Source organism: Nymphaea colorata, chromosome 11 (assembly GCF_008831285.2).
Source record: "Nymphaea colorata isolate Beijing-Zhang1983 chromosome 11, ASM883128v2, whole genome shotgun sequence".
Classification (NCBI taxonomy): domain Eukaryota; kingdom Viridiplantae; phylum Streptophyta; class Magnoliopsida; order Nymphaeales; family Nymphaeaceae; genus Nymphaea; species Nymphaea colorata.
The window spans coordinates 11131816-11144478 of NC_045148.1; the positions used below are offsets into that span (position 1 = coordinate 11131816).

The 12663-nt window shown below is 41.2% G+C and overlaps 3 protein-coding genes across 12 annotated transcripts in view; 2 read left to right on the top strand and 1 right to left on the bottom strand.

Annotated features, from left to right (window-relative positions):
- Positions 1-543: 543 nt before the first annotated feature.
- Positions 544-5007, top strand: LOC116264980 (uncharacterized). 2 transcript variants are annotated; one of them, XM_031645470.2, is made up of 8 exons: positions 544-972; positions 1455-1534; positions 2322-2382; positions 3151-3208; positions 3585-3642; positions 4050-4122; positions 4206-4435; positions 4692-5007. In XM_031645470.2, exons 1-7 carry the CDS (start codon positions 568-570, stop codon positions 4302-4304), a joined length of 834 nt encoding a protein of 277 aa, XP_031501330.1. In that variant the 5' UTR covers positions 544-567; the 3' UTR covers positions 4305-4435; positions 4692-5007. The 2 variants fall into 2 exon arrangements, with proteins under 2 accessions (XP_031501330.1, XP_031501332.1); XM_031645472.2 differs by having other exon boundaries at positions 4212-4435.
- A 2798-nt stretch (positions 5008-7805) lies between these two features.
- LOC126410575 (mitochondrial inner membrane protein OXA1-like) lies at positions 7806-10018 on the bottom strand. Of its 2 annotated transcripts, none has more exons than XM_050080671.1 (3): positions 9349-10018; positions 8511-8601; positions 7806-8091 (listed from the first exon to the last, which is right to left on the bottom strand). In XM_050080671.1, exons 1-3 carry the CDS (start codon positions 9507-9509, stop codon positions 8002-8004), a joined length of 342 nt encoding a protein of 113 aa, XP_049936628.1. In that variant the 5' UTR covers positions 9510-10018; the 3' UTR covers positions 7806-8001. The 2 variants fall into 2 exon arrangements, with proteins under 2 accessions (XP_049936628.1, XP_049936629.1); XM_050080672.1 differs by having other exon boundaries at positions 7806-8104.
- Positions 10019-10926: 908 nt separating this feature from the next.
- Positions 10927-12663, top strand: part of LOC116264022 (phospholipid-transporting ATPase 2) — a 64274-nt gene continuing 62537 nt past the window's right edge. For 7 of the 8 annotated variants that reach the window (XM_031643919.2, XM_031643918.2, XM_031643917.2 and 4 more), the window contains exon 1: positions 10931-11325. Coding sequence is in view for 1 of the 8 variants with exons in the window: in XM_050080520.1 (XP_049936477.1) it covers positions 11276-11325 (50 nt within the window). In the remaining 7 variants the exon portion in view is untranslated. Of the gene's footprint in view, positions 11326-12663 lie in introns of all 8 variants that reach the window. The other variant, XM_031643924.2, reaches the window with a different exon arrangement.

The window sequence follows — 12663 nt, forward strand, 5'->3', positions numbered from 1 at the left end:
GTATCTCTCTGCGTTTGGCTGTATATCTTTTACCTAGCGGTTGGTTTCTCTCCCGATTCTCTTTACTCGCCCTCTTGCTTTTAGTTTGGAACATTTCGTGACTTGTGATGGTGATGCTTGAATCAAACAACAGAAACTGTCGTTCTTTTTGGTGCGAATCTCGATTTCTGTTTAAACATGAAAATTTCTTCTTGGAGTTGGTTTTAACTTTTACCTAAGTATTTTCTGGCCGAATAGTTTGTCATAACATAGTTTGGAGACGTTTTGCATGTAGAGGATAAAAAGATACATGGCCTTTCAACTGAACGGGCTGTGAGTAGACTTAGTGATTTCTTATAAAAAATTACTTACAATTCTGCTGTGTCAGACTCCTATAAATGAACTAAAAACGTACGAGATTTACTTTGTAGTCATGTCGTTTCAAGATATTCACTAGGACTACCTTAAAGCTGTTTAGGACGTATAGACGAAAAACATAATTTAGTCCCTCCTAGAGAGTGTACAACTATTGTTTGATGGGTTATAATAATATATGGGGAGACAGAGGGGGAACGAGAGAGAGAGAGGATGCTTTATCCATTTGTATCATTTCCCTCTCCCTCCTCCACCTTCATCTTTTCGTCCATGGATGCCCTCCTGGGCCTCCTCCCTTCTCTCCCGCGCTTTCCTCACAGGGCCACCACCATCAAGCTTCCGGCGTCTGCCTCTACCCCGAACAACCACGAATCGCACCCACATTCCCACCATAACATCTACCACCACCCCCTGTCAAGGCGCAGAATCACCCTCAGCACCACCACCTCCGTCATTCTGCTGCTCTCCTCAGGGTGGGCTCTTTCCTCCCGCGCCGACTCTTCTCCGAGGAAGCCGGGGCTCCCTGCGATCTCCAGCACGAAGACGTGGGATCAGTTTGTAGGCGACGGGTTCGCCATCCGCGTCCCTCCACTTTTCGAAGACATCACAGAGCCCGAGGTGAGTTCATCGGCTAAAAGGCATCCATCGATTCTTTATGGTAATTCCGAGTCCGAAAGATGGCTACGCACACCCAATCCTGCGGCACCGGGAATGCCACCATCTCGCCCGAAATGCCATTAAGCTTCTGTTCCTGCATTAGGTTTTATTTTATTCTATTTTTATTGGGGCGGAAAACTTAGTTAAGTCGCACAATTTGAATGCAACTTTTTCGTTATACTAAAAAAAATGATCATGCCTTGAAAACGAAGACCTTGAATCAAGTATGAACTCTGTTACTGTTACTCCCCACCTATAGCCTGAGCGTCTCCATGGTGTCATCCTCTTTGGTGTCATCCTCTTATATCGGAATGGTCAGGGCTCGCGCAGTTTACTTTCAGTTTACTTTAATTGCATGCCCTCTAAGCGGTGCGATCCTTGAAATTCAATTGACAATAAAAATGGAAAAATTATGAGAGTGGATCTCTATTTTTGGTTGCAAGGATTATACTGCCGGTTTAACTTTATATGGGGACAGAGCAAAGCCCAAGACGTATGCTGCACAGTTCGCCTCACCTGACCGGTAAGTTCACCGTTTATTGCTTTAACTCTTTGGCCTATTTAGTTTTGTGCAACTCTGGTTGGCAGAAGAGAGTATTCAGACTCGGAAATGTTACCCCTTCGAGGTGATTGATCATGATTCATGAACTCCCGCTGCTGATTGTGTAATTCATGTTCAGAACCGTACTTAAGGATAAGAAACTGCAGTAGGAAAAAAATGAAGAACTGAACCGTGTTTAACTTTTTGATACGAGACGCTGTAGGTTTTTTTCAAATTATTTGACAGAATTAACTTTAAATCTGAATTGTTTAGCAGAAAATAGGGAGACCGTGGATCCGTTTCTTTTGTTTTATAGACAATCGTATCATTTTGGTACTTCTCCGAGGTGACGTTGAAGGGAAAAAAAATATCAATTATTTTTTCGTACTTTCAAGCCAGAGAAAAGGGAGGATTTTTTTTTTTCCAAAACCGTATTCTTTTGCTAGAAAAGTTTGGGAAAATTTTCCAGCATAAAATTTATTCTTTTCTACCCTGTGCTGTACTGCCCAGTTTAAATTTCTGTCGTATCCTTTTTGCTAATGTTTCACGAGAAAAAAATTCGATTTTTCATTGGAAAGTTCTGGCAGACTGCTAACAAAACCTCTGCCTAGGCAAATATTTCCTTTTCCAGCAGATCTTTGTCCCACTTACAGACATGTTCTCAGTCTCCTTTTCTGTACACCACCAACTTAGCTCATTGCCTGATGCATTTGCTTGCTGTTTTTAGTTATTTGTGCTTATTTTATGCTTCTATTTGGCTTCAATCTAGGTCAGAAACTGTAAGTGTAATAATCCGGCCATGTAATCAACTGAAGATTACTTTCTTAGAGGTATGTAAAAGAGAGATCATTATACTATCGTCTATTGGCTTGCTTGCCATCATTTTTTCCCTCCCCATAATAAATGGTTATCTAATTACCTGTTGGCATGACACCGAGACCATGTTATAAGCTTGGTTCTACTGTGAAAACAAGTTTCCTAAACTAGCGTTGATGTTAAAATCAGGTTTCTATTATGATGTTAGTATCAACCAGACGAACTATTGGGTGATTCCTCCTAGGAACATGAATGATCCAGATTCATTTCCAGTATATACGTTACTTAAACTGGAAATCTAAGTCACATGGATACTTCAGTATAGTCCCTCTACCCGTGTCACCATGCCCATACGTGCACACATGTGACATAGCTGCAAATAAATGGACCCCAATTAAGCAGATTGGAATAATATAGCAAATCAGGATCCAACTAGCTTAAAGTAGTTAGTTTGGTGCTTTTGCTTATCATTTATAACTAGCATCATTAAATCATCTCATATTTAGATTTAAGCACCAATGTCAAATTTATTGTTTTGGCTCATTGGATGCTTTTAGCTTCACCAATTCTGATCCTATATTTCTGTATCCAGCCAATATCCAACTGAGCCTGAATCATTAACATTCCTGTTCCTATCCATTTATTTTGAAGTTCCTGATGTTCAGGCTTCTTGAAGATGACTGCTTTCTTGCTAAATAAATGATTCTATGAAAGAGGTGAATTTAAGTGCACTACAGCACATGGTCTGATGGTCCTCGACATGGATTTTCTGGTTTGAACAGGCTAAAGACATTGCAGATCTTGGCTCACTGAAAGAGGCAGCTCGGATCTTTGTTCCTGGTAAATTCTTTACATATATTTCTATCTTGTAGAAACCTATGTAACAAAACAATGTGTAATATGATACCAATAAGTATCAGAACTGTTTTCATATGGTTCCCCTAATCGCCCTCCCTTCACCATCTGCAGATTAGGATTATCAATCTGAGTTGTGCAACTCGATTTGTGCTACAAGATCTCCATGCCTTTCATGTTATAAATGCTTTACAGTCATTTTGACATTAGATAATCAAGATATGTTAATATTTCACTTTTTTGTTATAAGACAAGAAGATGATGATGATGAGGAAGACAGGAGTTCTGGTTTTTTCACGCATATGCTGACAAAACGTTGTGTGTTCTCAAAAGAAGCTTTCAATATCTTGTGTTATTGCAGGTGGAGCAACTTTACAGTCTGCTCGAACAATAAAGATCAAGGAAGAAGAAGGTCTCAGGTTGGATCTATATGCAACTTTCCAGCAAGTTGATAATTAGATTATTGGTTCCCAATTTGGAGCTGTTTATGATTAAACCGTGAAAGAATGTCTCCTCTCTTCAGCCTTTTTATTGGACCTATAAATTTCAAAACCTTGGTTTTATGATTTTCTTCTGTTAGGAACTATAAATCTGTATTTTGTTGATTGATGTCTAATAACAATTTTGATTATCATGAGCCTGTTTTTTAAACCATTGCTATGAGTCAGGATTAGCTACTCAACATATTAGCATTCGATGGATTTTTCTTTTTATGCTGCTTTGATGTCACAAGTTTCAATTTTTGCTTCTTTACCTGCCATATTTTCCTTATTGACAAATATGTGTTCTCTCTGGTCTATGTGTTGATTTTATTCTAATCGTTCAGGACCTACTACTTCTATGAGTTCAATGTAGAGGAGCAGCACATAGCGTTGGTTGCTTCCGTGAATAGTGGCAAGGTGTGTTCTTATTTAGTATGCATCATTTTATCCTTTTATTTTTCCCAAGTTCACATTTTCCTTTGATCTGATTGGGTTCGTAGTTGCAGGCATATATTGCAGGAGCAACTGCTTCAGAGTCCAAGTGGATAGAAGATGGTGTTAAGCTACGGTCTGCTGCTATATCGCTCACAGTTTTGTAATACTGCAAAGAGAATACTTGGTGCATCTCCACTATATGGGTAACCACAGGATATTTGGATTGGCATGTTTTGTCAAGCTATAAGTTGCCAGTCTTCACTTTCAGTTTGGCAACTGAATGAAGAGACTTTAGGTAAGGAAATTTTGACATTTTTCTGCCTTACTGGTAAAAGCATGAGATTTTACTTTTGGCCTCCATAGTTCCAGATATGCATGACTTTATTTAGATTGAATTTTAGTGTATTTTGATAACCCTTTGAATTTATGTTCTACATCTTCGTACATCTACAGTTCTGTCTACAGACTATCACTTTCTTTTTTAAGACATTTTGAAGATCATATTGATATTTCGGCCCTTAGTGATGCATTTCTGGATCATGCAAATGCAGCCTATGGACAGATTCTGCACTGATTGCTGGAGATGGTTCACTGGCTTTCTCTGCTGCAAATGTTGGTTCTTCCCTCTTGTGAAAGATTTTGCAGCAATGTGTTTGGAGATCCAGGAAGTTGGCACATCCTTGTTGGTTAAGAAGAATGACAAGATGTTCTATACAATCCATATTTCATTTCTTAGTACTAGGAAAATTAGTTGTTTCAATCTGTATTGTTAAAGCAGTCAATTTTGATATGTCTTTCTGCTGATATGACCTTCCTTCAAATTATGCTTATCTGTATATGTTCAAATATATAGGTTGTTAGCTTTCAGCACCACGCTGCAAGAAGAAGCTGGATCTTTCTTCTGCATGTCATATTTGCAATACTTCCAATCTCTTGATGGTATATGGTCTTCACATGTTCATTCGGGAGGGAATTCTAGTTCGACCCTGTCTTATCATATGGTTTATCCGAGTTTCCTTCCTCTTATTAGACCTAAAGCTGAAGAAACATGCTGCTTTCTTGCCACCTTCACTGATACATTTAGACCTGACCTCTTCTTATTTCTAATCTCCATCAAAACTGCTAAATGAAATCTTCAGATCTCTCGTTTATATTTGTTATGGAACTAACTGGTCGTGCTGCCTTCCCTTTTTCCATCATGGATGCAGCTGCTGTTATGAGTGCTGCATTATCTTTGCCTGTAACTGCCGTTTTCACAGTTGGAGGTGCTGCATTTCCTTCCGCTGAAGCTACTGCAGCATTCACAGCATGGGTTGCTGCCTTCCCATTGGCCGTGGCTGTTAGTGCCATGACAACAGGTGCTGCCTGTCAGGTGTGGTTTTTGGTGGCAAAGCAGATGTGGCGTTCCCATTTGTTGTCGGCTCTCTTCCCCCTTGCTCGAGATCTCTCAAACCCGCGGCCTCGTCTTCCCTTCTCTTCCCCATTTTCTCTTCTCTTCTTCTTCCCCTCACTCAGCCAACGGATCTACGGTTGGAGTTCAAGAAGAGTTGCTGTTCGGCGTCTCTCCAAGGCTGCATCCTCGCGTTTTCCCCAGCTAGATCGTTTAAGAAGGGTTCAGTGCATTCTTCCTAGCACACGAGGAAATTTAGAGGCTGATCCTTCATCCAGGAAGGCTGCTGCAAGTTCGGACTCCCGTGGTTCTGGAGTTCGTCTTCACCAGCAGCAAATCGACCTCCCGCGTCCCCAAGACCAGGCAAGTCTTGATCTCCAATCCAATTTTGCCTTTGGGTTGCCCCTGATTGGATAGATCTAGCTTGATGGGTTTCAAGGTGGAACTCTTCTTCTTGGCGAAATCCCGAGTTTTAGAGCCGTTCCCGCGGCCTTAGACCACATTTAGATCAATCTCATCGCCTCCAACGCATTCCTAATCAATATCCCCTGATCCTCATGAGATTGGGAGTGTATATCATCCACGGAGACAGGAGAAATCGCGGCCTCAACCCGTCGGTTTCAGCCTGTCCATATCGCCGGCGTAGCAGACTTGCAAACCTTGATCCGGCGAATCTAGGCTTCATTTGAGCAATCATCCTTCACCATCACCGTCGCCCTAGTCTGAAATATCATCCCTCCAAGTTTGATGCGATTCCCAGCAAGGACGAGGGAGATATTGGCATCGGACGTTCGCTGCACACTTTCCGGTGAGACAGCAGACTTTCGGGTGGATTTCCGTTGTCTCCAGCAGCGATCTCCGGACCAGACCACCACCATTGATTTCGCCCAGATCTCAGCTTTCCAACAGACCAACTTGCAACGAATTCAGGCCAGATTCGAAGAGGTTCCAGCCATCGAATGGAATCCTCCGGCGATAAGGGCCTATTACACCGGCGTGGCCAACGGTGAAAGCATCCCTATTCGTCAACGAATTAGGGTTCTCCGACGATCCGGTTACGTTTCCAGAAATACTTTTGCATAATTTATATTATCTTTATTTCTGGATTTTCTTTCCATCCACCTGATTAAAGACCTAGATCCGTTATGGGTAATTGTAATTTTCCATAAGGTCCTTTTCAAACCAGTTCTCTATTTTCGTATCTAACTTACCAAGTGTCTCCCATAGATAGTGCCAATCATGAAGACTGCTAAATTCCTGCTCTTTCATTTTTATGGTCAGGTCCATTTAGCCCATTATATGGATAATCTCAAGCTACAATATGAACAGTAAAAATAAAGATAGATTAAAATGCTAACAAGGATACCAGCTACTTCTCTTATTTAAGGAAGATGAAGCTCACATATAGACTACCAAAATGTTAATAATGTCTTTCTTTTGATTTTTTACTTGCAATAACCAGAGTTTCAAAAATTTAATCATATGTGATGCATTATTGAGATAATAATGGTCAAAAAATAGGTTTCAAAACCAAGTTGAAAGAAAGCCTCGTTTTAAACAAACCTAATTTGCACAAAGATAAGGTTGTGTATGTTTTGATAACTATTATGCTTTTTCTAAAAAATGAAATTGTTTGACACCAATTAGCTAAATAATCACTACAATGGCACCACCAGCAAGGGACACGCCATCCTACCAAACTGAATGTTTTTCAGCCAGCCCCAGCTAGAAAATAACCAAATTTTCAAAGGCAAACTCTCTCTCTCTCACACATACAGATAATCACACAAAAATTCAATGACTAATCATTTTAGCTAGTCATGACCTAAAAATGTCATCCCACTATCATCAGTACCATATATCACCAATCCAACAATTGCTTGAGAAATAGTTGGCTAGATTTAAGACCCAGTGTAATATCCAGGGGTGTGCCATTTATACTAAACAATGCCACTTGAACAGTTCTCCAACCAATGGTTCTCTATGAAATGGAATACTGTGAAAATCATGTGTGGTACTTGGAGGTCCATCAATAATTGTATTAATCTCACTCTGAAATAGCTCGGTAGTAGAGGAAGCATTCTTGCACACAATTAAGGTGGTGCCAAGTTTTTGCTTGCATTCTTTGACCACCGTATCAGAAAACAAACACGCAAACTTCTGGTTCATGACATGAACAGCTATCCAAACAGGCAAACACTAAGTCTAAAATGAAACAACCATGTGAATTAAACATATGATAATTAAAAATTATTCCAACCCCTTTTGGGTTTCACATGGTCAGCTATTAAAGCAAAAACAGGAGATAAAGTGCAAAAATTGCGTACTCTTTATATAGTTTCTTCACTCTCTGTCTACTCTCCTGCAGTGTCTCCATGTCTGTTGCCTGCAACCATGCTGAGAAATTTAGTTATAAAGTTCAAAATTCAGAGATTATCGAACACCAGTTCCTTTGAAGAGATCTTGTCCATTTAAGGCATGAGGCGGAGATTTGAAACTGGGAGCATAAGACAAACCCCACGCATCTGATTACTGATTTCCTTTAACTGTGGTCGCATCAGCTGCATATATGCCCTGATAGGGGAAAAAGAATCTTAAAACCTTGTTTTTGTATATGTAAATTGGAAATAAACAGACAAAACCATGGTATAAGGATGATCTAATCAGATAGTGAAAGCAAACGAGAAAAGTCCAGCTTCAGAACTATATTAGCAAATACAATTTCTTAGTTAGAAAGCCAGCATGATGCTAGACAAATATGATACAAAAAGTAGACAAGCTAACAGTTTATCAAAAATATATGAGCAAGTAGCAAAAGCACAATATAAGTCATATTACGAAGAAAATTGCAAAGTCATTCAAGCAACACAATCACCTAGGTTGATTAGACGATGCAAACTAGTTAAGCGATAGGAGATGAGCATAGTAATAAAGAAGGCAAAGCAACAGAAATATAGGACAGAACAAAACTGCAACATACTGTGAGTTTTGAAGTAGCTTTGAGCTGATTTATTAAGAGAGGAACAGTTATTCCACGAATCAGAAGAGTTGTTAGAGCGATAGCAGTCCACCTAAGATCACGAAGGGGAAAAGAGAAAAAAAGAAAGTCACGTATTAGCTTGAAAAGGAAACTGTGCATTACAGAATTAGATTTGGGATGACGCAAACAAGTTATCGTCAACACTGAAAGCAATTAGCAGAGTATTTATCCACAACTATGTAAAAGCAGATAAATCTTATCCGTTCAACACTGAAGCTGAAGAAAATCCTTTGTCCATAACACCAGGCAGCCATGAAAAGCAGTAGTAAGTCAATCATAGATAGGTACAGAACTTGGCAGACCCTAAAAAGAAGTCTTATAACTGAACGAGATATGCCCTTCCCCTGGGGCTTCTTGTGTCATTCCATCAACATAATGAATGATTAGCTGCTTATTGATAGCCAAGAACACACATGTGAGAGGATTCAGGAGCCACACAGTTCACGGCTAATATAGTTCTATAAATAATCTGTAGGACATAAAATTGGCGAACATTTTTTATCTTCACGACAAAGGGACTCACATGTGGCTAAACTTTCCAAATGCTTCTGACTGAAGCATGAGACCAATATAAGGACCATGATGAGAAAATGCAGGGCGTTTGACGCATCTCCTAGTTCATGCAGCACAGCTGCACAAGTTCAGAATTGAATCAACGTTTAGCAACGTTTCGGCATTTGGCTTCCCAAGGCATCGGTGTGAAAAAGAGACAGTATAATTATTAGCTTGAATAGCTTCCAAAAGACAATAGATCGTACACTGGGCGAGTACATCCTACCAATTCAACCCAGTATAATAGTGAACTGCGTCGACGAGGTACTGCAAGGCCGCAACGGGTAAGAACGAGTCGGCGGCGGCGACCGCAACTTCGTCTACGCCGGGCGTCTGGACGACGGCCTCCACGGCCTTCTCCGTAAGAACTTCCGCGACGTCGTTCATGTATTCGATCTTGTCGGTCTCCTCGCCGATCGTGCTGCTCGAATAGTGCCGCGGAGCCGAGACAGCTCCGAGAGGGAGAAGGACGCCGTACGGGCGCCTCGGCTTCAACCAGGAGGAGACCGCCAGTGTCTCTCTGTCGGGAATGAGATGGCGAGGCGGACGGAATATTGGACGCGATTGAGGAGGAGGATAAGAAGTAGTTGGGTCGTCGTGGCGGTGGTGGTGGAGGCGGAGAGGTGGTGGGTGCGGATAAGAAGGGAAAGGGAGGAGGAGATGCGCCGTGCGCCACCGCCGGCGGCCGCCGGTGATGCAGGCGAGTACAAGGAAGACGGGTTTTGTTTGCGGGAAGTGCAAACGGCGATCGCCGATCGGGGACCTTGCCAAGCAAAGAACCGGTGCTTCCTGCTGGCTACTGCAGCCTCGATCGTGGTTCGGGTCCGAGGCGTCATATTTCGTTTTAAAATGATGTAAATATTAGCCATCTATTTGGTGATGAACGGTTAATAAATATTGGCTGTAATAATGCATTTTTTAAGCAACAAAAATATTACGACCAAAATGGAAACGGATGTGGGGTGTTTGGTTCCTTCATACCTGATTTGTTTTAGATCCAAATAAATGGACTTAAGATCGGGTCGTCTATCGGCTCGTATCGGTCGCTGCACATCATCCACTAAACAGAAACGATCCTAATTGCTCACCTATACGAGCTGAAAAAATAACTATTTTTATTTTAGTAAAATAAAATAGCTTATTCGTTAATTTTTTAATAAATTTATTTTTTTTAAGGACTATTCCTCGAGCCAAGCTCGATCTATGGTTCGTAAAACAACCCTACGAACAACCCTTGAGCCAAGATTATTTGGATCTAGGTTAGAAAATTGGCTGCATTCATGGGTGCAGATCGAGCGTGACTCTGACACCACCCTTACATATGGGTCAACCATGACTCATTGTTTTCTAAGATTTTCTAATGAGATTAAATTGGAAAGTGATATTTATAACCCTAGAAATGCACTTGCAACACTCATGAGATGCTCACAAGCAAATGTACATACAATGGATCCAAACTACTAAAACACAACTCAACAATTCATTTTAACAGTGAGCCCTAAGTTGCGCTCAACATGTTTTTAAAGGAGCAAAACTTCTTTATTACCATTTTTTTTGTGAATATGTCTACAATTTTTGTGCCAATATGCCCACGAGTGGCTTTGATATTTATCTTTTTGTCTAAAGAAATGCTAAAATATTTTCATTATGTTTAGTTTGTCTTTGTTTTATATGTCTTACTAGTACTTTGGTTACCACAACAGATGGCTAACTTTGGTAAAGTTCCTCCAAATTTAGCCAAAACGTGAAACAAGTTAATGCAGGCCACAAGGACACGCTCCTCTCTAATCGATTTTTTCTGTTCACAGGTGTACACATAACAGTCCCTCTCCAGCCCCCGACCCCGAGCCCCCCGACTCCATTGTCGTCCGTCTCCGCTGCCTTTGTCCTCCGTCTCCCTGTCTCTGCCCCCGTGCTGCCTTTCTCCTCCCTCTCCGCCCCCGTCTCTGCCCCCCGCACTTTCTCTTTCTCTCCTTCTCCTCCGTCCCCCGAGCTGCCCTAACCCTTTCTGTTTCTCTCCTTCCCCTCTGTCTCCGCGGGAGGGCGATCGCTGGACGGCGATTCTCACGAACGGGGATTCTCGGCACACTTTTCAGACAAGGGGATTTTTGGTGGATTTCTCTCTTGCTCTCATCCAAGCCAAGATTCGGAGAATGACCGGCCATGGAGTTCAGTCGGCCGGTGTTTGGGTTTGCTGTTGGAGGTGGGTTTCTCTCCTTCCCTCTCTCTCCCTCTCGGCTAATTCGTTCCTTGGTCTACATAGGCGATAGAGTTAGCAGCGTCCTTCGGGTTGTTAGTGGAAAGTGGTTAGGGTTCCAATGGGTTTTGTTTTTTTCAGATTTTCTTTCAATGTTCAATTTTTTTGATCGGAATCGCCACACGTTTTCTTTTATTCTTTTTCTTTGTTTTGATCAAGCTCAACATGTCAGATTCTGGAATTTGTGTCCCTGCTGACCTGAGCGTTTTAACTGCTCCTTACTCTCTTATTTAAAGAGGCTTGTAACATGCTTCGTGTGTGATGCTGTTATACAGCCCCTGCATTCTCTTTAATAAAGTTTAATTTTCATTCGGTCGTGTGATTCTTTGTCTTAGTGCCCCTTTGTGAGAGTTGCTTGCTGCTATGTTACCAGTTTAGTTTGAGTGCCTTGGTGCACTCAACTGCTGGTAAACAGGCTTCAGTAAGTATGATCTGTGAAACAAAACTTGCCACAATAGATGCACATAGAATGTGAATTTAACTCAAACATATGTAACATTTTCTTGTCAATATATAAGAAACTAAAAGTTTAGTCAAGGTAGCTCAGGATACAAACCAGGTTTGTCTCTTATCTGTTCTAAATGTGATTGTGGTGGATGTTGAGATTTCCTTCTTTAAGAACCATAATTGCTCGAGCTTTAGTTGTCCAAACTCCTTGGTTTAGACACTTATGTGCTTTGTGCCTTCTGATTTTTCATATTTAGGAGCAGCAAGAAGTTGCAAGTGTAAATTTGTTCTTCTAATGTTTGGAGAAGGGCATTGGTAGTTCGATTTCCAAGGCCTCTTGCCAGGTTAATGATGGTCTTCGTCATGACTTATTCTCAACCACTCCATGTAGGTGATTTCCTTGGAAAAACAAACCTATTGACGAAATTTGCATGCATGTGTGCTCATCATGTTGCAGTCAGAAGAGAAGAATTTTATTGTAGAGCCACCACGACTGGTTTCCCAACATTTCACCGTATGAGTGTTTCTTCTTCACTAGTGCCCCCCTGATTCTCATATTAACCACTCTCAATTTCCATTCACCATTAAAGCAGTTCCCGCCGGCTTGTAGAGCCACTACGACTGCAATTCTTACCTCGCTGGCGTCTAGATCCGACAAGGCATCATCACTCATTCTGTTCTTTTCAGAAGAGGCTTTCTGTTACACGATGGATGAGAAACTACCGACTGATTGAGATTATGGTTATAGCCACCAATCTCTGAATCGAAAGTTGATTGATTTACGAAGAGATATAAAAGATATGGGGAGTGGTCAATATTTGGATCACATTAAATAAT

What these genes read in the sequence shown, in the direction of transcription:
- LOC126410575 (XM_050080671.1), bottom strand. Translation starts at nt 9,509, where the DNA reads ATGAACGACGTCGCGGAAGTTCTTACGGAGAAGGCCGTGGAGGCCGTC. An exon ending in TATTATACTGGGTTGAATTG is followed by an intron (nt 8,602 to 9,348) that starts GTAGGATGTACT and finishes TCGTGATCTTAG; the next exon opens with GTGGACTGCTATCGCTCTAA. An exon ending in AAGCTACTTCAAAACTCACA is followed by an intron (nt 8,092 to 8,510) that starts GTATGTTGCAGT and finishes GCATATATGCAG; the next exon opens with CTGATGCGACCACAGTTAAA.
- LOC116264980 (XM_031645470.2), top strand. Translation starts at nt 568, where the DNA reads ATGCTTTATCCATTTGTATCATTTCCCTCTCCCTCCTCCACCTTCATC. An exon ending in TGAAGATTACTTTCTTAGAG is followed by an intron (nt 2,383 to 3,150) that starts GTATGTAAAAGA and finishes TGGTTTGAACAG; the next exon opens with GCTAAAGACATTGCAGATCT. An exon ending in CTTCCGTGAATAGTGGCAAG is followed by an intron (nt 4,123 to 4,205) that starts GTGTGTTCTTAT and finishes TTGGGTTCGTAG; the next exon opens with TTGCAGGCATATATTGCAGG.